At 37.9% G+C, this 25,034-nt stretch overlaps 1 protein-coding gene across 1 annotated transcript in view; it reads right to left on the bottom strand.

The window, feature by feature from the left end:
* TMEM163 (transmembrane protein 163) overlaps positions 1-25,034 on the bottom strand; it is a 101,300-nt gene that overhangs the window by 56,109 nt on the left and 20,157 nt on the right. Inside the window, exons 3-4 of the mRNA XM_034424003.3 lie at positions 1,837-1,880; positions 129-220 (exon numbers count right to left, since the gene is read on the bottom strand). Coding sequence (XP_034279894.1) covers positions 129-220; positions 1,837-1,880 — 136 coding nt within the window. The remainder of the gene's footprint in view (positions 1-128; positions 221-1,836; positions 1,881-25,034) is intronic.

Below are 25,034 nucleotides of genomic sequence, written 5' to 3' on the forward strand. Positions count from 1 at the left end.
AAGATTTTTAGTATGGTGTCACCAGGAGGTTTCCAGAAATCATGAGGGCAGAAAAAAATAATTGGCCCAGTGGAAATAAAGTATTAATGAAAGCTTCAGCAGAGATAAAAATAGCTTTAAGTACTCACATATATTCTCTGTGTGCCGAATGAACTGCTGCTGCATTGCTGTAACGCCACAGAACTATCACTGAAGACAACACATCCAAAGTAGCATCAAACTGGAAAAGATAATAAAAAATTTAATTGGGGCAACTAAGGCAAAAGATGTTGCAATGAAAAGATTGCTAAGGGTGTTGCAAGTCTATATATAGATGCAGCGTTCATCATTGGAATAAAAAGCAAGGAACATTAAAAATTGACTTTTTTTATTTTAAAAGAAACGAAAGACAATACAATTATGTCACTTTAAAATTTTAAACCCCATCCATCGTACAGTGTAACCTCTTTTCTGCTGCAAAACACATACATATTTAAAAACAAGACTCTTCTATAAGGGTAGAAAGGTCAAACTTATGGCAAAGCAATGAACATTACTGTCAAATAATAAAAACTAGAGTGCAGATTGTTACTGAATTTTCTAAATTAGCAAATTACAGCACCAACTTCATATTTTTTTTTTAAATTTGATTTATATGCTACCCTTCTCCGGAGACTCAGGGCGGCTTACAATGCGTTAAGCAATAGCCTTCATACTTTTGTATATTTATACACAGTCAGCTTATTGCCCCCACAAACTGGGTCCTCAATTTACCTACCTTAGAAAGGATGGAAGGCTGAGTCAACCTTGAGCCTGGAGAGATTCAAACTAGCAGGCAGCTGAATGATAATAACAGGCTATTAGTCTGCTGCGCCACCAGGCTCTTATCTCTGATGGATTCACATGAACAACACCGCCAGAATTATTTGTTTTCGGTTGTCATTCCTGAATGACAACAGTCACTAGTTCAAACTACAATCCTTACTAAATACATATGATGATCTGAGGAACAAACATTTTTAAAGAGTTCTTAATGAATATATGAACATGAACAGAACTACCAAAAGAAGATTTCTTTATTAACTGATTGGTGTATTTATTGGATAGATCTCCCAACTTTCCTCCAGCTACAGAGGCAGACATAGCACTCCCTCCCTCCTTATTTTCTCAAAATAACACAATTTAATAGATTGGGCTGTGACAGTATAAAAATCACCCACTGAATTTCTGTGGATGAGGATGGCCTTAAACTCCCAGTCCAGCCCTAGACCTGAACACTGTACAACGCCAGATCTTTATGGCATTATGATAACATGGAGGTGGAATGTATCTAATCTGGGGTTGGAGGAGGAGAATTGTTTATCTGAAATTTGTATTAGAATTTTTTAATGCTATGCAAATAGTGAACTACCATAAAATGTCTACCTATTCCATATTTTGCTTCTAACAGAGCTCCCAGTACTTGCAAATCAGCATGAAGCTGATTAATCTCCTGATACTGAGACTTAACCTGAAGTTAGCTCTTGCTTAACATTATTGATAAAACAAGCCTCCACAAATTGGACTAAGCCTCTGTTGAAACGTGCTTGAGTTATGCTAGCTAATACAGGAAACAGTGGACAATCCTGGGAGCATGCTTTAGACCCATTTCTATTTCTTCTGTGAAATTCAAATCAGAAATCCTACCTAAATTCCAATTAGTCTTCTGGTCTGATTGTTTAACTTTACTTATGGTTCCTCTCTTTCTTAAAATTTCTTTGTGTGAAATTGATAGTATTTGTGGCAACTGTGGATGAAACTAATGGGTGGATTCGATCAGAAAAAGCAAATGTACATTTCAGTTATGAGAATACTTACTGCAAATCCAAATGATGAAGCACTGTACCTCATTACAGAGACAGCTAAAAGGAAAAAGAAATTTTAAAATCTACATTGATTGAAATTGCATGCTTGATTAGTCAGTCACTCACTCTGAATAAATGACACTACTGTAGTACAATAACCTCAAAACAAATATATCAGAATTTTTATTCAGAAACTAGAGAAAGGCTGAAGAATAAGAAAGAATATTTGGAAAGAAAATGTGCATCACATGCTGAATATATAAATTCACTATTTTGTCATAAATATTTATAAACAATAAATTTTAGAATTAATTTTAAATTTTAATGTGATACAATCTATTAAAACATAGAGGATTCTATCTATGCAGTTATGAAGTTCTGTTTTTTTATATGAAAGGACAAAAGATGCTTCCTCCTATTATTTGCAATTCTTTGAATCCTTTCAATTCCCTGAAATGCTGTGTTTTGATTTCTGCTCACAAGAATTTTCTGTAGAGTTATTGTTACTGAAATAAAGAATACTGCTATCAGAACAATTTTTAAGAAATAGAATTTTCATAGTTTTTTTTTTGCACCAGTTGTTCAGATCAACATTAGCCAATACCAATTGTTCATTTTTGTGTTGTTATTGTTCAAGCTGTAGAAATGTTAAAATACAAATTTCAGGTGCATTCAACATCTTAAGAGAGGATTTCTTAACCTTGGGCACCTTAAGACGGATGGAGTTCAACTCCCAGAATTCCACAGCCAGCTTTGCTGCCCCACAGTTACAGCATAAAGGGCCTTGAACATATAAACCATCATCAAATTATAATTTTTTACCATTTAAAATATGCATTACTAAACCTTCTCTTTTTTATGTAAAAATAAAAGAGAAATAAGGAAACAAAAATGTATAGTTCTCATATACTATTGAAAATGGGCATATTTAGTCATGTAATGTAATTGTTAACACCCAATCAATCTACTTAGCAACAGAACAAAAATTTAAACTTGTAAATTAAAATGTATTGATTTTTGTATGGATTTGCAATCAGGATTCCCAGGATTAAAGGCCCATTTAGCTCTAGAAAGTAAGGAAGCTCTTCAGATCAAAGGCCAGCTGACTTTTTTTTTGTTTCCTGATCTAATGTAGAAATAGCACTTTCCACCTTTGATAGAAGACATAAGCCTTCGATAAGTATGTTGTGGGTTGTTTCAGTGACTACCACAGCAGGGGATAAGAACTGCCTAGATCCGTGATGGCGAACCTATGGCACGCGTGCTGGAAGTGGCATGCAGTCATCTTTCCGGGCATGCCAGCCATTGCCTGTTGCTCTTAGGGGTTCCTCGCACATGCAGGAATGCCAGAAACCAAAAGAGCAGCTCCCTGGTGTGCATACACACACCGGAAAACTGAGCTTCTGGTTTCCGCCAGCTGGTCTTCACACATGAATGCACGCCAGAAACCAGAAGACCAGGTGACCAGCATGTATGTGCAAGCTGAAACAAGAAGCTCAGCTTCCCGGTGCATGCATGCGGACTGGGAAGCTACTCTTCCCGTTTCCGGTGCTCCCACACACGTGCTCCTGTTTCAGCACTCGGTGCCGAAAAGGTTTGCCAACACCGGCCTAGCTCCTTTAGGCCACTTTTGGCTGTTGTAGATCCACACCCCTCCCTCTAGCTGCTGTCAACCTTCCTTCCATTTTGGTTTGTGTTGTAGGACTGACAGGATGGCAAGAGCAGAGTAAAAGAACTAAGATTGCTAGAGAAAAGCCTCTGACCCCTGCTTGACTTATTTCACTGTAGATTAGAAGCAAGAGCCCCAACATACAGTTATAGCTTCAGGACAAGGAACACATTGTGGAGAGTTCTTCTTCATTTGTTGGAAGAGGGTTTCAGGGTTCCATATAGATCCCCTCTGCAGTCTGTATGGTAAGAGCTGGCTCTTTCCAATAACTCTCTGACACTTTCTGCCTATCCAAATTCCAATTTCGACTGAAGAAGTTACTTGGATGTGTAATAAAACGTCTCAGTTTTAATAAACTTTGGTCCATTTGCCATGATTTAACATTTTAAGATAACTTTTGGTCTGGATGATTTAACCTTCATTTATATATTTCTACATTCTAATTGCTATAAAAAAGTCCTGGTCTAGAAAGTAGTAAACAAAGAACTCTTGTAATGTTTGTTTCCCAAATCTTGGTAAATTACCCAAAATTGGGTAAAAGTACTTTATCTTTTGGTAGTGACATATAAACCACAACTGGAACATTTAAATTGGCTTAAAAGGTTTTTACCTATATTGGGTAAAAAGGACTTTCTGATAAATGGTTTGGGGTATATTTTATTTATTAGATTCTTTTTTTTATCCTACCTTAATTACTTTAACTCAAGGTGGCAAACATATATAATACTCCTTCCTCTTCCTATTATCCCCACAACAACAACCCTATGTGATGAGTTGGGCTGAGTACTCACCCAGCTGGCTTTCATGCCTAAGATTGGACTAGAACTCCCAGTCTCCTGGTTTCTAGCCTGAAGCCTTAACTAGCAGACCAAACTGGCTGTCTGAAGGAAAAAAAATTGGAAAGCACTCCTGTAAGCACTAGGACAGGACCTCAACAAACCCAACTGTTTGTCAGACCTGTATAGAAACAAGGGACTCAGTGGGCGCCATTTATCTTATAAGAATGATACAAAATAAAAAGGGAAAATGTTTTTTTTCAAAATGCCCTTCCACACTGGAGATTAGAAATAACAAATAGGCGCATGTGCATGCATACACACACACATTCACACAAGCACAATCATTTATAGGAATAGTCCAGTGGTGGTATTCAAAATTAATTACTACCAGGCGTGGCTTGGTTGGCGTGGCAGCGGAAGGATACTGTAAAATCTCCATTCCCACCCCACTCCAGGGGAAGGATACTGCAAAATCTCCATTTCATCCTGATCAGCTGGGATTCGGGAAGCAGAGAATAGATGGGGGCGGGGTCAGTCAGTGGTGGTATTTACCGGTTCTCCAAACTACTCAAAATTTCCGCTACTGGTTCTCCAGAAATGGTCAGAACCTGCTGAATACCACCTCTGGAATAGCCTCTAAAGAAAAGTTCTAATTCTATCTATATTGTAGAGAGCAGAAAGGACATATAGCTTAAAAACTGATAAAAATATTTGTTAAATGATAGATTTATTTTACTTTATCATTATGTATTCCAAATATTTCTGATAAATGGTTGGATAGGCAGCTGGTTCCTGTTTCATTGCTAGGAGCCCAAACCTAATTATCTTTTATTTTTGATAATTGATTCTAAAAATGAACGTGTATGTATTTCAAAATGTGATGAAAGAGGATCTTTTTTTAGCACAGTCTATGTACTATTTGTGCTTAAGAGGGAGAAAATATGTATTTCCTCCTTCTGTTCTGTGTCTGTACCCTTAAATCACCTGTTTAGACTTCACAGATTTTAGTTATACACAAGTACCAGGTACTGGTACTGAAAACAGAACTCCTACATCTTCTCTAGCTTTCTCCACATTGTTTACTGAAAAAGAACACATGCATTCTTCCACAAGATGTTAACAAGAAACAGAAAGTAAGTGGATTGGTTGCTTTGGCTCCAGCCATGCAGTTATTCTAACTATTTAATTCTGTAAGAAAATATAGATTAATGAGATATCCCTTTGTGCTTGGTTTAAGTATTATTATATTATGGGCAAGGAACTATTAACCTGAAGGTAAATTACAATCTCTGAATGAGGAAGAGCCTGGTAGGATTCTTTCAGACTAACACATTTTATTAAAAGGCATGCATTTTTTCATCACTGCACATAGGCCTTCTAATAAACTATATTAGTTTGAAAAAGTGTAACCAGTTCCTTCTACTTAATCTACATGGAATTGTATGCAGAGAGTAAATGACAATAACAAGACACATTTCAAAAGAGGGATTTTTTTTACAAAAAAAAACCAATAAAATGTTCCTTCTTTTTATGGCATTTCTAACATTTATTGTTATATGATTTGGTAATTATCAACATATATATTAGCTAAAAAAACACTTTACATTAATTAAATAATCCCTTAAAATTAAAGGAATAATAATTTGTAGGTTTTATTGTTTTTTCCATAGCTCTCTCCATTGTTGTACTATAATCATTTATTTGAAGTTTTGCATCCACTTTATCATACTTTTTAAAACTTGTTCCATCCCTGTGTCATATTTGAATTATACACACACATTTCCTAAAATCTGATCTTCTAAGTGTTTTAAATTCTGTCATCTATCTCAAAGTCTCTCCTTTCTTATTTAAAAGCAAGAAAATATTATGAGGCTGCTTTTTAAAAATGCATTTCTTTTGTTGTACCTTCATCTTTCACATTGTGATTAAATATATACATTGCTTTTAAATTAGTTTCAAAGTTACTGAAGTTTAAACACTTAGCAAACAAATACTGATTAAAAAGAGGTAAGCAATGACTTTTAAAGTAGAATGCTGTGAAATTCATAGCAGAGACCAGCTGTTATTATGCAAAGAATATTCTAACATGTACTAATATATATTTCCAAACTCAATGATACTGATCCCTCTAAGGAATTTAAGTTTTATTTAAAAAAATAAATCACCCTTTAAATATATTGTACTTCTGAAAATCTGTCAATTATGTGTGTATATAAAGAACAATAAAAAAGTATAGTTGGAGACATAAAGCAGAAGCAAATAATTCTAAATTTAAAAATCTGATATAACATATGAACAATTATACTAATAGATCTGTCTATCATCTAAATTCATTATATCCACCCACTCCAGCATAGTTTATTACAATGTAACAGAAGCACTGATAAATTAATGTCCTACTGAAATTCTCCAGAGATTTCATAAGAGCATCTCTTCAGTCATGCCCCCCAGGTTCAAATGCACCTGATAAAAATAGCATCTTGAAAAGCAATTTCATGTACTGTATTCTTGGTCTGATTATTAAAGTTTTCCATGCACATGTAAAAGCCCTACTTTAATGCTTTGCATATAATCTGTAATCTTAGAACCAGGCAGCCAGATATTATAGTAATTAATTCAAACAACGCATCTTGCTTCACATGATATCTAACACAGAAATCCACATGAAATTTTCATAGATTATGTAAAATTTATATAATTTACATAAAATGTATGAACATTGTCTGGACTAAATTCTATTTGACAAAGCAATCTGAATCCAGATGTTGTCCAATGCATTCAGTCCACTGAAGGGGGTGCATAAAATCAAGATTTTACTTATGAATTACATTAATTATGAATTCACTTATAAATTACAGGCGGGAATAGTTCCATGACTGTAATTTCCTTTCCTTTTCTTCTTCTCCCCTTACACCACCAAATCAGCTATGGAAAATCTGTAGATGTCATACTTGTGCTTGTTTCATGCAAAAAAAAAAAAAATGTTAAAAAAAAGTGGGCCATACAGTGAATGCCCCAAAGTAATACATAGTAACAGCAGGAAATGAAGATAACCTAGCTGATAACATAGGGGGCAGATCAGCATTTGGGTTCCAGAGTGAGCTGCTCCTTGAGAAAAGCAGAGAAGTATTTAGAACTAAAGATCAGAAAGGACTCAGAATTTATAGAATTCTGAAAGTAGTAGGAAAAAGGCGGGATGAAGCTCATTATTAGTAATTTCATATATGTAAATCAAAGTCTTTGTTTTGCATAAAACTACTTCAATTTACAGCAGAAGTATAAGGCTGAGAAATATCTTGCATTTCTTCAACTGCAAAATATTTGAGTCTAAGAAAATGCAGCTCTCCCACATTATTAAAAAAATTTTGTAGCGCCTAAATGGATAACAACTAGACCTCCAAGAAGGAAGAACTGGAAAACTAAATAGAGTGAAGCCCAAGACATCAATATTAAGGGTCACAAAATTGTCCAGTTTGGGTCAATCTATTTCTGTAATGCCCTTGAGACCTCAGTGCTTCAGACACAGGGGTGGGTTCTACTTACCTTTACTACAGGTTTGCAGAGAGCCTGCAGTGCTCTTCTGCGCATGCGCAGAAGCCCTATGATGACGTCAGGGTCAGTGGACGAAACCTCCCGCCAGTTTTACTACAGGTTCTTGACAACCAGTCCGAACTCCAATGATTCATGTTTATAGGGCCATCTTCTGTTCCAGGCAGCAGACATATATGCCCTGAACACTCACACTACTAACTAAGACATGCTTAATTGAACAATCTTATCTATTAAAAATCCATTTAGCAGGCTTACACCGCCTTATTCCCCACCTTTGGGAAATACACATTTGCATTTTACAAACTAAGAAGAAACAGAGGAAATTGGCAAGCTGTTTATCTCAAGGTAAAGAATAGAGTAGGTGGTAATATTCTGGAGCTATATTTCATTTTTATAGACATGCTAACTCTAGTTCCAATAATGAATTTAAGGCAGCTTTGTAGGGTAGCTTTTTTTCTTACTTATAATGCCACTATCAGGTTGATTATCTAATATGGGAATGCATTTGAGCACTAGGCATCCTAAGATAGAGGCGGGCAACCATTTTTAGCCCAGGAATTATACTTTTTCAAAATACCAACCCCTCAGAGTTGCTGGATTAAACATCTCTAGACCTTTTTTCTGGTTTTCCAGGAGGGTTGCATACATCCTTGATGTTTCCATTCTAAGTACCATATATAAAAAGAAGTAAATACTTTTTATACAGCACCAAACAACAAAAACATTTTGTTGCTAAATCTCAGAAGTCTTTAGAAACTGCCAAAGAGAGCCTAAAGGCCAATTCGATTGCTCATCCATTTAAATCAATAATGGAATACAACCAATAACTTTAAAAACAGCACAGTGTATCTCTTAAAGGGTAAAGGGATTTCACAAATTAGGCCTTACCACCTCAGAAATATCTATCTAACCTTAGCCAAGTCCAATGTTGGAACTTATTATTTTATGTACAAAACAAATCAGAAAGATTGGAACAAGGCAGTGATTTAGTGAAGGAATATTTGCTTTTATCAATCAATTGATTCAAAAAGATTCACAATATTGTCCAGATCTGGAAAAAAGAATATGGTTCACGAATGTGTTCTATAGATGTCCCAAAGACACAGGGTGGTGGTCAAATAGTACATTTTACATTTTTGCATAACTATTATCTTACTGTCACAACCATTTTTTTTTATTCTCAAATTGTTTCTATTTTTTTTAAATAAAGAGGAAAACACACAAATCTAGTAAATAAATATACTACATATACAATTCATTACAAAGCCAGTGATGCTCCAAAAACTGTAGTCCTAACAGTGTTGTGTTCCAAATGAATTAAGGACTGTCCCTGAACAAAATATATTCATTGTATAGATTGTACAGATTTCAAGTAGCACAAGGTCTTGTCATGATTCAAAGTGACAGTCATCATAAATATTAATTCAATGTTCCACTTATACCTCCCAGCTTTGCCAACCAAGCTTCAAAATTCCTTCCACCCTCCCTAGAGAAACCCACGTAGACCATTGCACAAACAATCTTAGTTTACTAGCTATTATTTAACCTTTGGGGCAGTTTTTTCTATTGTGGGCCTTTTCTATATATCCTGAACTATATAACCCAGAATCACGTGTCAGTATAACCACCCAGACTAGAAATTTTGTGGATAAGATCAAGGTATCTTCTTCACTTAAAAGATATGCTTGAACAACTGCATTCACCCTTTCATACATGACACATACTTGCCCAGGGAATACAAACATGCCAAGAAGCTACTTGATGTAAATGAATTATTTAACTTTTCCCCAGTTCTCACCCCACAGCTTAGATGGAATTAAAAAAGCTAAATAAGTCTACCATAGTATAAGTACAACTTAAATACAATTATGTGGGGGTAAGAACTACTGAATTTTAAAGGTGGTTTTTTTTTTAAATAAAGTATAAATAAGTAATAAGAGTGAAGTGACTATGCTTTGCTTTGCAAAGTTTTGGCAAACTCTCTACAGGACTCAGGACTTGTTTCCTCCAATACTATTTACCCCAAGCTTTAGCAAGCTGTGACATACCCTCTGGCATGCACTAATCAAACCTAAGGAGGCTTTTACGGAATATCTCTTTGTATTTTTTAAATTACACCTAGGAAATATGAAGCAGCTATGAAGCAATATAGAATGTTTTGTCTGGGCAACCTGGCACTAACCTGTAGTAATCATCAATGAATTTATTTTTTAAAAGTCCAAATTAAAATAATATTTTATTTGTTTGTATCCTGCCTTTTATGGTTTATTTTACAAATAACTCAAGGCAGCAAATATATCCAACATGCCTTCTTACTTTTTCCCTTATAACAACAACCCAGTAAAGTAGGTTGGGCTAAGAGAGAGTGACTGGCTCAAAGTCACCCAGCTGGCTTTCATGCCTAAGGATGGATTAGTCTACAACTCACAATCTCCTGTTTTCTAAGCTCAGTGTCTTAACCACTAGGCCAAACTGGCTCTCTATAGCAGTGTTTCTTAAAAGTGTGGTCCTAGGATCCCTACCAATCCCCTAACATCCTCTCATAGGTCATCAAAATCAAAATTATTTTGCCAGATATTTAACACATTTGCAAAAATTTAAAACAAGGACACTCTTCACATTGTTTTATTAATATTTTACATTAATATCCAATGGGATGTTGTTATTTTATGTGATTCAATAAATATTTCATGAATGCATCAATTTTAATTTTTAATGTTATACACTGATAAATATAACCCATACAAACAGCTTTTTTAAAAAATGTTAATTATAATTTTTAACAGTAGGAAGGACTGACAGCAAAAAATTTAAGAAACACTGCTTTATGGTACAGCTCTGATACATTTAAAGCAATGGTAAATCTGTTTTTATTTATTTTCCTTTGAAACTCTTGAATGCAATCTATTTTCACACTTGCAAAAACTTTTCTCTCACTCAAATCCTCTATTTTAGATAACTTAACTGGCCTTTCAAAGAGTTTGACAGTTATACAGCTCTTCTTCATAATAATTCAGATTTTTTTTTTCATTCATGTGTACTGAGCATAAAATAAAGTCGCAGATGAGAGAAGAGGGAAAGATCTTTCCAACTGTTTCAAGAAATAGGGGAGTGGCAGTAGCAGAAATCTGAAAGTGCCCTAGATTGTGTTGCTGAATTTTTAAATTGATTTTATTGATATTATTCAATTGAACTTCTTGTCCCCTTCTATACCATTGATTTCTAAAGTACTACACTGCTTTTAACAAACAGTAATGTACCAGGCTAGAAACCAGGAGACAGTGAATTCTAGTCCCACCTCAGGCATGAAAGCCAGCTGAATGATTTTGGGCCTGTTTGTTTTGTTAATTCATGTCAGAAGCATCACATCGAAAATAAGACATACTATATAAAATTTAAAATATAAAATATCAGATTAAATTATCTACAGGTTAAAGAGATCTTACCCAGAAACTAGCAACCTTAACTGCATTCTCTCATGCTGCCAGTCACTCTCTCTCTCAGCCCAACCCATCTCACAGGGTTATTGTTGTGGGGAAAATGGGAGGAGGAAAGAGTTCCCTATCTTGAGTTGTTTATAAGAATACCGTTTCCCTGAAAATAAGACTTCCCCAAGTAATAAGCCCAATCAGGCTTTTGAGCGCACACACTAAAATAAGCCCTCCCCAAAAATAAGGCCCGCCCCGAAAATAAGCCCTCCTTGAAAATATTTCCTTTGGTTAGGGTTAGGAAGACAGAGCTGGAAATCAGGTAAGATGGCAAGAGGAGCCCCGTCTTGCTCCACGTGCCCCAAAATAATAAGACCTCCCCGAAAATAAGGCTATCAAAAGCTGGAAATGGGAAGAAGGAGTGAAGGGTGACAGGGCAATAAAGCTTTGTGTGTACGTGATGGGAAATCAGGAGGGGGAATGACAGGTGACAAGGACCAGAGCATCCCGATCCTGTTTGTACCAGCATCCCACGACCAGGCACCCTGAGAAATATGCGGATTACCACCAAACGTCTCAGAGTTCTCAAAACATCTTGGTGAGCTCGGACTGGTCATGGGGGGAGTGGTCACAGACTGGTCACAGGGGGAGGAGGGGTGGGCTGTGGGCAAATGTACACCTTTTTTTAATCTAGTGAGGGTGGGAGATTTCAGAACTGGCTTGACATTACCGCAACCCACTCCTTTAGTAAAAGAACCCTTTGCTTTAACCATGGAATCAAGAGCCTTTCTTTCCTAAGGATCTAGATTGGGGCAGGTCTGACACCAGCAAATAACCAATAACAGAGTCTTTCTTCTCAAACTTGCTATGGGTTCCTTCTCCAGTGGCTTTCAATTATTTTTATTGTTTGTTTTTCATATTTCTAAACTGCCCATCTCCCTCAAAGAGGGACTCTCCAAATGCAAGGAAGCATTTGGAGAGAAAATAGAGATTCAGATATACCTTTTGCTTTTAAACCTCATCCATCTCTATGCTGTTGGCTAGGATCCAGCATTAAATAGACAGATTTTGTATCTAGTTTGGCTTGATAATGACAAAAAACATGAGCAAAACAGTAAAAACCCAAAGAGATGGGCATGTTTCTGTATGCATTTTAAGTATTTATACAAGCACCCAACAAAATACATGCACAATGCCACACTTTCTGTCACATCTGAGGCAATTTTATTGCTGTTTTTTTTTCTATTGACTTTACACAGGCACTAATTGCTAAACTGTCACGCTATCAACTGATTGAAGACTTACAACGCTGATTTCTCAAAGGGCCATTATCTGACCGGGGCATGATTGATACATGAATAATTTAAGTTCTCTGTCTGGAAATTTTATAGAGCTGTGCAAATGTTGCTGCATTAAACATGTTTAAAACACCTATTTTAAAGGCTATACCATTTTTCTATACTAAATTAATGTTACCCGCAAAGGCTATACTGGTAGCTTAAATACAGTAGTAGAAAACCAACATGATTGTTTTATTTTTTTAAAAAAGTACTATTAGAATGTAGTTATGCAATGTCCATATTTTTGCTAATTATTTCATAGGAGCCGTGTTAAAAATTACAGTCAGATTTCAGAAAAGCTCGAATTCTGCTTGAAAGCCCAGCAGCTTTAGTATCAATTTAATACTATATCAAATAGAATTATTTTAAAAGTATACTTGAGCATATTCAACATAAAAGTATGTTTAAAAAAATTATGAAAGCTGATTTTGCATCATTTTGATGCAAAAGCTACATTAGCTTTAAAAAAAACCAATGGCGACTGTAAATTAATATTAATTAAATATGTTCCATAAACACTTTGATTCAAGAGTCTTTTCAATGGTGCATTCACTGATATTGTAATCAAGTGCATCCACCTTATTGCTGGTCATCCTTTTTCTTTCATCTTTTTTAGCATTATGGATGTCACAAGGGAGTTTATACCTTTGCACAATGTGTCCAAAATATGAGTTTGAGCCTGGACATTTGTCCCTTGAGCGAGGGCTCTGGATTGATTTCTTTCACAATCCATTTGTTTTATTTTCCTGACTATCTATGGTATTCTCAGGAATAATAATAATATATTAAATCTCCTTTCTCTGGTATTAATTTGCAGGCTGACTTTTTTCAGTCTGTTGGCCATTGTGTTGTCTGCTGATTGGTGGGTATGGTTTGGCTATGCCTATTATAAATTTGTCACTTAGTGTTTCTAGGCCATTTATTCCATATTTCAGATTTCTAAATGAAGATTAAAAATAGATATCTAACTGCCATTTATTATTTATTTTATTTATTAATTTTTTATGCACCCATTTCCTCTAAAAAGTGACTCTGGGCGGCTTACATTGCATTGTAATGCATTGCAGCCTGAAAGAATAATCAGATTATCTGATATCAATAGCATTTTATGTCTGTAATAAATCAGCTTCAAATTCTAGTAAGCCTTGCTTTCCTACAAGAAATTTTTGCCTAATTGCTGCCTAATTGTAATTTAAACTAGTTTAAGTCTCCCCATGAGACTGCATTATGCTACCCAGACAACCTCAAATATGTGATGCGTTCTGCATAAAATCTTGCTGTGACAGCAATATCATCTGAAGCCTCTTTCAGCTTTAGCAGTCAAGTATTAATCATGAAAATCTATATACAATATGTATGCAATATGGTACTAAAAAGAGTTCAATTGTTGCTTTTAACTTAACTCTTACTCAGAGTGTGAGACTATGAACAACTAGTTTTAACTATGAAAGAGCCACTATTAAACTTGGCAACTCTTTCATTACTCCATAGGTAAAAGATGAGGTATATAAGGTGCTCAGGGAGGAGTAGCATCTTTGGTGGAAGGGCCTGCCATGTCCTTCTTAGGACTGCTCATTCACCTTTGATCCCCACCTGGTGTTCAGCTTTCACCTGTGGCAATTACAAGTAGCTGCAGCAGCCACACACCAGAAAGCATCTAAGCCCCTTTACACTGTAAGCAAGCAAGGACTGCCAGAAAGTCATTCAACATTGGAAGACTACAAGCTCTAAACCAAGTCCAACATTTCCAACATTTCCAACATGTATCTAATGAAAAACCCTCCAGCAAGTTACTGCTTGCAGGAACCTATTCTGAAAAGTGGATGCACTTTAAAGTTGCCATCATACAGACTGCAACAACAGTACTTGGACAAGAACAAGGCCTTTGCAGACTGGCAGAACCCCCCATTATCTATCTCAATGAAAATCAAGTTTAATAGCAATAGCACTTAGACCTATATACTGCTTCATAATGCTTTACAGCCCTCTCTTAGCAGTTTACAGAGTCAACAATTGCCTCAGCAATCCTCAATTTATTGACCTCAGAAGGATGGAAGGCTGAGTCAATCTTGAGCCGGTCAGGATCGAACTCCTGGCAGTGGGAATGCAGAGTTAGCCTGAAATATTGTATTCTAACCACTGCACCACTGCAGTCCATACTTGAGACAGAATTGTGGGAAATGCAGGACAAGCGGTGGCAAAGGAAGGCTGAGCAGGTGAACTATGCAGAAACGCATGCTACCAGAGTTCTTCAGGGCCATTAAGTCAGTTTATAGTCCTTCTAAATCAGGATGTTCCCCTTTATGGGTTGAACCTAATCAAAGACCAGGAAAAAACTAGTGGGCTGAACACTTCCAACTTAGAAACCTAGATACCCTAGACCAGCAATGGCTAACCTTTTTGCCGTCGCGTGCCAAAAGCGGGAGAAGTGAGAGGGGGGAGGTCGCACACACGCTTGCCCACACCCACAATTCTATGCGCCTCACCCCTGTGCATGTGTGTGCAACCCTTCCACACTTCCCCCGCTTTTGGCACACGATGGCATGGGTGGGCCCAGTAGGCCCATTTTTCGCCCGCTCTAGGCTCCAGAGCCTTTCTAGGAGCCTGGGGAGGGCAAAAACAGCCTTCCCCAGCCCCCCCCGGGGCCAGAAATGGCCTGTTTGCTGACTTCCAATGGGCCCAGAAGGCCCAAAAGCTGAGCTCGTGTGCCCACCAACATGGCTCCGTGTGCCACCTATGGCACGCGTGCCATAGGTTTGCCATCACGGCCCTAGACTGCCTCCCTCTCCTGTTGAGATCAGGAAAACAATCTTGCAGATGTGCTCAAATAAAGCAACTGGGCAAAAGGGCATTTCCGCTGAGATCCACAAAGCACTAAACCCAAACACCTTGCAGGCATTTCAAAACATCTTAGAAGACATTTGATCCACAGAGGAGATGCACGACGACTGCTATGAAGCATTCATTCTGACTCTCTATAAAACAAAGAAAGCAAATCAAACTACAGTGGTAACTAACTGCTATCCATTGCAGGCAAGATCTGTGCTTGCATTCTCGTAAACAGACTGTCTCAGAAAGGAACCTTACCGATGTACCTAGTGTGGTTTTTGGCCAGAACAGAGTCCTGAAGAAATGGTATTTGTCATGAGCCAAGTCCAAGAGATATGCATGGAATAGAATAAGCTTTTTTATCCTGTTTTCACTGACCTAACAAAAACATTTGATACTGTCAAGAGGAAGTGTCTCCGGATCTGAGACATGGATATCTGAAGAAATTCATGAAATTGATTCAGGTACTCTATGACAGTATGATGGGACAGGTTTTTTACAACAGTGATACATCAGCTGCATTTGCTACTTCCTAGTCCCAGTCTTTTTCAATTTGGTCTTCACTTGCATGTTGTCATGTGCAAGAGTTGTCTAAGCCTGATTTCAGTCACTAGGTTTAAACATTACAGATTGTTTCAAAGTAAGTGTTGTATGAATTCATCCAAAGTAATCAATAGATTGCAGCATGATTCCTAAAACTGAACTAATCTAAAATAATCTTCTTTTAATCACATGTTAAACAAGTCAAAGTAGCCTAGTTCACACATAATACTAAACCATAAATTATAGCTTATAAATACTGATAGTATTTATAAGCCATAAATTATAGCTTATGAATACAGATTACAACTACAATTGAGCCCAAAATTTCTGCTGTTAAGTGAGGCATTTGTTAAATGAACTTTGCCCCATTTTACGACCTTTCTTGCCACAGTTGTTAAGTGAACCACTGCAGTTGATAAGTTAGTAACCTGGTTGTTAAGTGAATCTGGCTTCCCCGTTGACTTTGCTTGTCCGAAGGTTGCAAAAGGGGATCATATGACTTCAGGATACTGGAACCATCATAAATATGAACCAGTTGCCAAGCAACTGAATTTTGATCACATGATCAAGGGGAGGCTACAAGGTTGTAACTACGAAAAATGGTCATAAGTCACTTTTTCAGTGCTGTTGTAACTTTGAATGGTCACTAAATGAACTGTTGTAAATCGAGGACTATCTGTAATGACGGATTTTTAGAAATCATGTTAATCCATTAGAAAATTAATTGAGGTTTAGGAGTCTTGAAATGGAATTTAGATGATGTCATGAACCTTAATTTAATCTTAATTTAACTAGTCCTTGTTTTGTGTGTGTGTGTATTAAAAAATAAAAATAAATCAGGGGTGCCCAAGCTGCAATACCAAAAAAGGAAGCTGATTTCCCAATTTTAGAAATATAAAATTTAGTATGTTCATTACTTTGTTTTAGATTCTCTAAATGACATTAAACAGAAACAAAGCAGACTATAGCCAGACAACTAGCAGAGGAAATAAAACAATACAGCAATAAAGCCAAAATAAAAGCATTGCAAAAATCAAAGAGACCTAAAGCTCTTCTTAAAATACTTAGGAGAACCACTAGTTTTAATGAAGAAAGATGACTCTGTAGGTTTGTGGCAAATCCATCCAGATATGGAACTCCTCAGATGGCCTGCCATAATACTGTTTAGAAACCTTGTCATTCTCATTGTTATCCATCTTGCTTCACTTGAGCAGACCCGATGCAGGAGGAACCAGGATGATGACTGCAAAAAACAGTGTAGGGAAATAGCATTCCCTGGGTCAAGATGCAATTTTTTTTCTTCCTGACCCTAACCATGCTAGAATTTTAAAATGCCATGAAAAAACATCCAGATCTTCCACCCAGCATTGTTCAGATCACTATGATGCAGACATTAGAAACAGAAAGCTGATCTGAGTTTAGTGCAATAATCCACTAAGAAAGTCAACTGACTGCCAAGCCAATTCATTTAATGTTTTATCTATCACATAACACAAGAGTTAACAGATTCCTTTTTTTTTTTTTTGCAATATGCTTTTTCTGTAAGTCACTGGCATAAGACCTAAGCATGCAAGATTGAAGGTATTGTTTCCTAAAAACTAGTAAGTAACTTATTTAAACCACCAATAGTGACATGCTTACTTCCAAAAGCATATATTTTAAAAGTTATATGAAATATTCTAGATTTTATCAACATAGTGACCAATTATGAATAGGCTTATTAGGGTATCTGGTTTCAGGAAACTGATATAGAACTAGAACTTAACATCTATTCCCAAATCAAGGCATATGATTATATCTCTAGCAAAATTTTGCAGATGTAGAATGACTGTGACATCTCTCAACAAGGCCAGCTGACAATAAAATAATCCAAATTACATATTTCTGAGAACGTCCCCACTCTGGGGATAGTTAAATTAATTACCAGCAAAGGAAAAGAACATTATATACCTGCTGCATGATGAATTATTCTATTTATTCATGCATGAGACAGTCTAGAAAATGACAATAAATCAAATGGCTGTATCTGTACTGATACACAACTGATACAACAATTTACCACGTAAGGAAAGATAAAGGAAAAAATACTGAATTTTTATTAAATCAAAATATTCTAACTACTTTGCTTTAATGTTCTGAGCACTTAAGTTAACCTGAATAACTAAAGTGGCAGATCTTTAATAATTACTAGAAAGTAATTATCAGCATTACTTTTGAAATAAAATACTCTGAAAATAAATCAGTGATTCATTATGAAAATTGATATCTATGCCTCCTTCTTCATAACAGCTAAACTTATTTAATTATCCCAGAAATTTCTAAGGCAAGCTTTATAATCAAGTTCATATTGTTACATAATAAAGATTGGGATTAATATTTTTGCATATCCTTCAATCATGTTTCAAAGACAATTTAATTTTATACAGCAAAATACGACAATCACCAATGAAGCATTAAAATAAATGCAAGATAGATTTCAAAGCAGTATGAAATCAATTATAACAAAGTAGGTTCAAAATTTGTGAGAAACAAAAAGATGTTTTTGTGATGCTAAATAAAAAAGTCTCCCTGGAGAAAGCTTCTATAAAGAGACATCATCACTAAATAGAGGATCTTCTCAACATCAAAGTCATCTAATTTTTTCTTCCATTTAATCCTACTTGATTCTTGAAGACTGCCTTGACAAGTTCCTGCAATTTTCTTGGCAAGTTTTCTCAAAATTGGTTTGCCATTGCCTTCTTCCTAGGGCTGAAAGACAGTGACTGGCCTAGTCACCAAGCTAGCTTTGTGCCAAAAGCAGGACTCACATTCTCCTAGTTTATAGCCTGATACCCTAACCATTGCCTCAAACTCTTAGAATGCCATCTACCAAAGATATGAAAACAAGTGGTCAAGACTTCATTTATTTTTATTTTGGCAGAAGCGTTGCCATTTGTGCTAGCACTTTACATCATGTGTTTACTTAGTTTACAAAGCTGAATTATGGTTCAATTTACAGATCATCCTCAAAAGCGACTTTTTTAAAAAAAGACAGTATTTTTTGAAATTACTAAAGCACAAATAATCAAGAGCTGATTAGGTTAAATAGATAATTAGATATACTCCATGGCATAACAACAATCTTTTTATTTTCTACTTCCTTCAACCTTATCTAAATTTTGTCGCATGACATGTTCTAAGTAAGTTTCTGCTTTTTGATCACATCATCAAGGGTGGAGTCATTATTTGGTTTCCAATACCCTAATTCTGGTAGTTATTGTGCTGTTAGTAATCATCTCTACCTCCAAATTCTTATTTCAAAAATGTCGTTTTTCTTTCTTTTTTTCCCCTAGTCATGCTAGTTAATATTCACCTGAATTTCTCGTTTTCCATTTTTACTTCCCCAACAAGATTTTGTTCAGCTAAAACAGCAATATGTGACCAGGGGCAGACTGTGAAACTGCTCGTGTGCAAATCCCAAGTTAAACTAAAGCAGAAATGAAAAGCAGAAAAGCAGAAAAGAAAAATGAAAATATGACCTTACGTGTATATACCCATTATTTTCAAGAACATCAGGAATCACTTTGAAGTCTTGAACCTCACTGAACAAGAACCAGAGGGACTGTGGAATAAAATCAAAGATGTTGTTAAGGATGACTATGAAAAGAGACTGCCAAGATCAAGAGACAAAAGAAAGCAAACTAAATACCAGACCAAAAGGTAGAAATTGCCAAGGGAAGAGATGCTAAGTCAAGAAAGACAAACACAAAGATCTCAGGAAGGAACTTAAGAAAGAATTTCAGAGAGCAGTTAGAAGAGACCAGAAGCAATAGTGCAATAGTATTAGTAAGACACAATGGAGAAAGATATGTCTTCCAACCATCTCTGAATTCATCAGGTTCTGAGGTTCCAACCTCAAATTGGTGTGCTAAAGAACACCAATGGATAGTAACCAATTCAAAGATGATTAAACAAAAATGGAAAAATGTAGCAAAATTCTATAGAACAGAAGTCCACATCCAGGATACCTTACCTCTACTTACAAGAACTATTGGTACTAGAAGATAGCTCAATACTATGAGCTTTAAATAGGAAGGCTAAAGAAATGGAATGGAATATTTACAGAAATTTGGCAAGCAACAGAAGAAACTATTCTAATCAAGTAGTCGCAGAAAACCTGGAGAATAACACAGTAATCCAGAGACTGGAAGAAGTTAACTACATACCAATACCAAAAAAAGATTTAAGATAACATGTGATCTAGCACAGGGGTCCCCAACCTTTTGGACCTCAAGGACCACCAAGTTCATAATTTTAAATTTCGCGGACCACTAATACGAATCCAGCATGCCGCTTGCTGAAGCACCTGGACTCCCAGTGACGCGATGGGGTCCTTCAGTCTCTCTCTCTCTCTCTCTCTCTCCCACTTTCTCTCTCATTCTCTCTTTCTCTCCCCCCTCTCCCACTCTCTCTCTCACTCATTCTCTCTCTCCCCCTCTTTCTCTCTCATTCTTTTTCTCTAATTCCCCCTCTCTCTTTCTCTCCCCCCCCCCATCTCTCTCTCTCATTCTCATTCAAGGACCGGAAGAAGTGTGGGAGCGAAGTACTACTTGAACTTGCGCGGCATGAGCATTCACCTTGGTATATTTGCACCAGCCGATGGCGCAAGGCAGCCCTCGTCTCCTGCCGCTTGGGACTCGGAGCGGTAAATGGCGTCTGGTCCAGGGAGCAGCCAGATTTTGCTCTCCATTGCAGACGCCAGATTGGCCCCCTGCAAGCTCTCATCTCTCGAGGAGCGCTCCCTGAAGTAGCGCTGGAAACTTTGGTCAGGCTCCTCGAGAGACGAGAGCTTGCAGGGGGCCGATCTGGTGCAAAATCCAGCTTCTTCTCTCTGCTGTAAGTGCGGCATCAAGATTCCACCTCGCTATATTTGTGGCACAAGGCAGCCCTCATTTCCTGCGCTTGGGACTCGGAGCGGTAAACAGCATCTGGTTTGGGGAACAACCGGATTTTGCTCTCCATTGCGGATGCCAGATCAGCCCCCTGCAAGCTCTTGTCTCTCGAGGAGCCCGACCAAAGTTTCCTGCGCCACTTCAGGGAGCGCTCGAGAGACGAGAGCTTGCAGGGGGCCGATCTAGCATCCGCAATGGAGATTAAAATCCAGCTGCTCCCCGGACCAGTCACCATTTACCGCTCCATGTCCCAAGCAGCAGGAGACAAGGGAATGCTGTTGCCGTGCAAATGAAAGTAGTGCTTCGCTCCCGCAGTTTCCAGCCATGACAAACGCCATTTCTTCCCACTTGTGCCCCTCCCCCACCGCCACAACAGCACCATTCATTCCGGACGACGAGGGCTGTGCTCCTTTTTCCATATTGCACCACCTGCAAAAATGCAAAAATATGAAAATTTCTCCGCAGACCACCAAAATGGTAACCACTGATCTAGCATACATATGCTAGCAAAATAATGTTATTCAACTCAGGTTAGTTGGATGCCAGATGTTCAAGTTAGACTTTATTGCTGATGCATGTTAGACATTTGAAAAAGTCAAAGAGTGACAAATAGAAGTCTGTTTTTCATTGATTATAGAAAAGCCTTGAATTATGTCAATATATCAGTCTTGGATGTGTTTAGAAAAATGGAAATCTCAATCTTTTATTGGCCTCCCACAAAACCTATATGTAAGTCAGGAAAAATAGTGAAACAGACCAGTTCCAGAACAACAAAGGAATAAGACAAAGTTGTACACTCTCTTATTTATTCAACGTACGTGCAGAATATATATTGATGGGAAGAGGATTTGCATAGTTTTAAAACTGGAGGAAGAAAAATCAATAACCTCTCCCAAGCTAATGATGCTATTCTGATAACTGAATATACAAATATTTTGCAAGCTCAAATAATGAAAATCAAGGCACATTATGGAAAAAAATAGGACTAGAATTAAATAAAAAGGTCAAATTAATGACAATAGATACAGCAACCAGTCTTAGAACTGACAATGAATATATTGAAGTAGTAGATAATTTTTGCCTTTTGGGATTGACTATCAAAAGTAATGAAGCCATCAAGAAATATACCACAAATTAACATTTGCTCGGATAGCAATGGGGGGACTTTAGAAAAATATATTCAGATGCTGGGATATGGTTAAACTTAGGAAGATGAAAATTGTTCAGGAAATGCTTTTCCCTGTGAAACTCTATGAAAGCAAAAGCTGGACTTCAAAGAAGCAGGATAAAAAGAGTATTTACATTTTTGAAATTTGGGTGTTGGATAAGATTGAGAATACCATGGATAGCCAAACAAAATAAAAGAACAAAAGGATCACTGAACAAATTAACCTAGTTGAAGCATAATAATTAGACTCAAATTATTCTACTTCAATACATTGTGCAAAGACCTAGCTCTTTGGAGAAGTCTGGAAAGGTGGAAGGAAAAAGAGGATGACCAGAAAGAAGATGGATGGATTCAATTGCACTAGGTACACTGTTGGAACACCCGAAGGACCAAATTGGGGGCAAATCTTCCTGGAAAAATCTACCTATATGACAGCTAAGAGTCCTTACCAATTTAATAGCACATAAGAGTTTTGTAACTTTTATTGTCTTTCATTTACTAAAGTAATGTTATCTGTTTATTTGAACTGTTTCAGAAGTTTTAGTTTGATTACAACTACCATCTCTTCCAATCTAATATTCTTAAAGCATATTTCTATCTATCTTCTATATATTACTCTTGTGTCTCTAACCTATAACTGGGCGAAATGGTGCATCATGGAGCAACACTTTTTCAACCAAGGTATCTCTTCAAATTTTATAAATTTTTATTTTATGACATAAAAATTATCACAAAGCATTTTATCACAATACAAAATGTCATAAAAATTTTCCTGTGGTCAACTGTTGATATTTGACTGTGCTATACAATTCAACATGGACTACTTCCAAGGCAGATACATCTCTGAATATTTTCCTGAATTTTTAAGAACTTTTCCATTACATTAGAACCTCTGCCATCATTGAAAGTATTGAGAAATCTGGTAACAAAATATCTCTGAAATGATGACCCAACAGGTCACGAGTTGTCTAGTATGAATTAAACCAGTACAGTACAAGGATGATACAATATTTGTCTTCCTTCTTAGTTCTGAATAAAATCTGAAACGTAAGATGAAATTTGGCACTTGATAAGTATTTCTTAAATCAGCCACAACTTTTCATGGATTCTTATGACTGTCCATCACAACTGATATGTGATCCCATGTTGAAAGGTGTTCCCAAAAGTTACTGGATACTGGTACTGGATCCTCTAAATAAGGGGCAACCAACCTTTCAGACCTCAGGGACCACTAAATTCATAATTTTAAATCCCGCGGACCACTAATATGATCTTCCTAATGACCGGCTGGGTGGGCATGGCTAGGTGATCATGTGACTAGGTGGGTGTGGTCAACTCGATGTCACTCATGTTGAAGGCGCCTCAGCAGCCTCTACTCACCCCTCCCCTCCCAGCCCCTCCTCACCTGCCCGCCCAGGCTCCTTAGTGTCTCAACAGGAAGCAGTTGTTGGAGCTAAGCAGCCACCATGAGAAAGAGTTGGCAAAACTGCTGGCTCAGTTCAAATTGGGTCTGACCTAGGAGGAGGCTCAACAGAAGTACCTCACTGAGGACTATAGGATCATAGCTTTCCAAGCAGAGAGAAGACCAGGTGTAAGACCAGGTACCGGTGCCTGGAGGCTCAGTGCATGACCCTACTCACACGGGGGGAAACATTCTAGACTTGGTTTTTGTCTCTGGTCAGTGGCTGAATGATCTTGATATAGGGGATATAGTGACTGTACCCTTGTCATGGTTGGATCATTCTCTCCTTCGCTTTGACCTTCGAACCGCTACACCCCGCCGCAGGGAGGTGGAATCGATGAGGTGGTTCCGCCCCAGGCGCCTGATGGATCCAGATCGGTTCCAGACGGAGCTTGGGCCATTTCCTGAGGCTCTGGCTCACGGCTCGACCGAAGACCTGGTGGCCGCCTGGGATAGGGCGGCCGCTGGAGCTTTGGACCGGGTCGTGCCTTTGCGGCCTCTGACTCGGCACTGATCTCGCTTGGCTACTTGGTTCACTGAGGAGCTGAGGGAGATGAAGCGCCGGAAAAGACGCCTGGAGAGCGGTTGGAGGGCCAGCCTTTCCGAATCCGACCGAACACTGGTAAGGTCTCATATTAAGACCTACCTAGTGGCGATAAAAGTGGCAAAATTTAATTATTTTTCCGCTCTTATTGCGTCATCAGATAATCGCCCGGCAGCCCTGTTTAGGGTGACCCGCTCCCTTCTCCATCTGGGAGCGCAGGAGGACCCCTTGGAGGGTTGGGCCAAGGACTTTGTACAGTATCTGTATGACAAAATCACTCAAATTCGGGAAGATTTGGACTCTGACTGGGTAGATGCGGGTGGGGTGATGGAGGCAGGTCTTGAGACTATTATCTGGGAAGAGTTTGACCCTGTGACTCCCGAAGACATGGACAGGATTCTGGGCAGACTGAGCACGGCCACATGTTTATTGGACCCGTGTCCCTCCTGGTTGGTACTGGCTTCCCAGGAGGTTACACGATGCTGGCTCCAGGGGATTATTAATGCTTTGTTGAGTGAGGGTGACTTTCCCGCCGCCTTGAAAGAGGCGGTGGTGAGGCCTCTCCTCAAGAAGCCTTCCCTGGACCCAGCAGTGTTAGCAAATTATCGTCCAGTCTCCAACCTTCGCTTTATGGCAAAGGTTGTTGAGAGTGTGGTGGCGCGACAGCTTCCCCAGTACCTGGATGAAACGGTTTATCTAGATCCATTCCAGTCGGGTTTCAGGCCTGGGTACAGCACGGAAACAGCATTGGTCGCATTGGTTGATGTTCTCTGGAGGGCTCGGAATAGGGGTTGTTCCTCTGTCGTGGTCCTATTAGACCTCTCAGTGACTTTCAATACCATCAACCATGGTATCATGCTGCACCGGTTGGAAGAGCTGGGGGTGGGGGGCACCATTCTGCGGTGGTTCTCCTTTCTCTCTGACCGGTCAGTCTGTGTTGGCAGGGGGACAGAAGTCGACCCCGAG

The sequence above is a fragment of the Pantherophis guttatus genome, chromosome 1, assembly GCF_059756535.1.
Source record: "Pantherophis guttatus breed Tessera chromosome 1, ASM5975653v1, whole genome shotgun sequence".
NCBI classification, from domain to species: Eukaryota; Metazoa; Chordata; class Lepidosauria; order Squamata; family Colubridae; genus Pantherophis; species Pantherophis guttatus.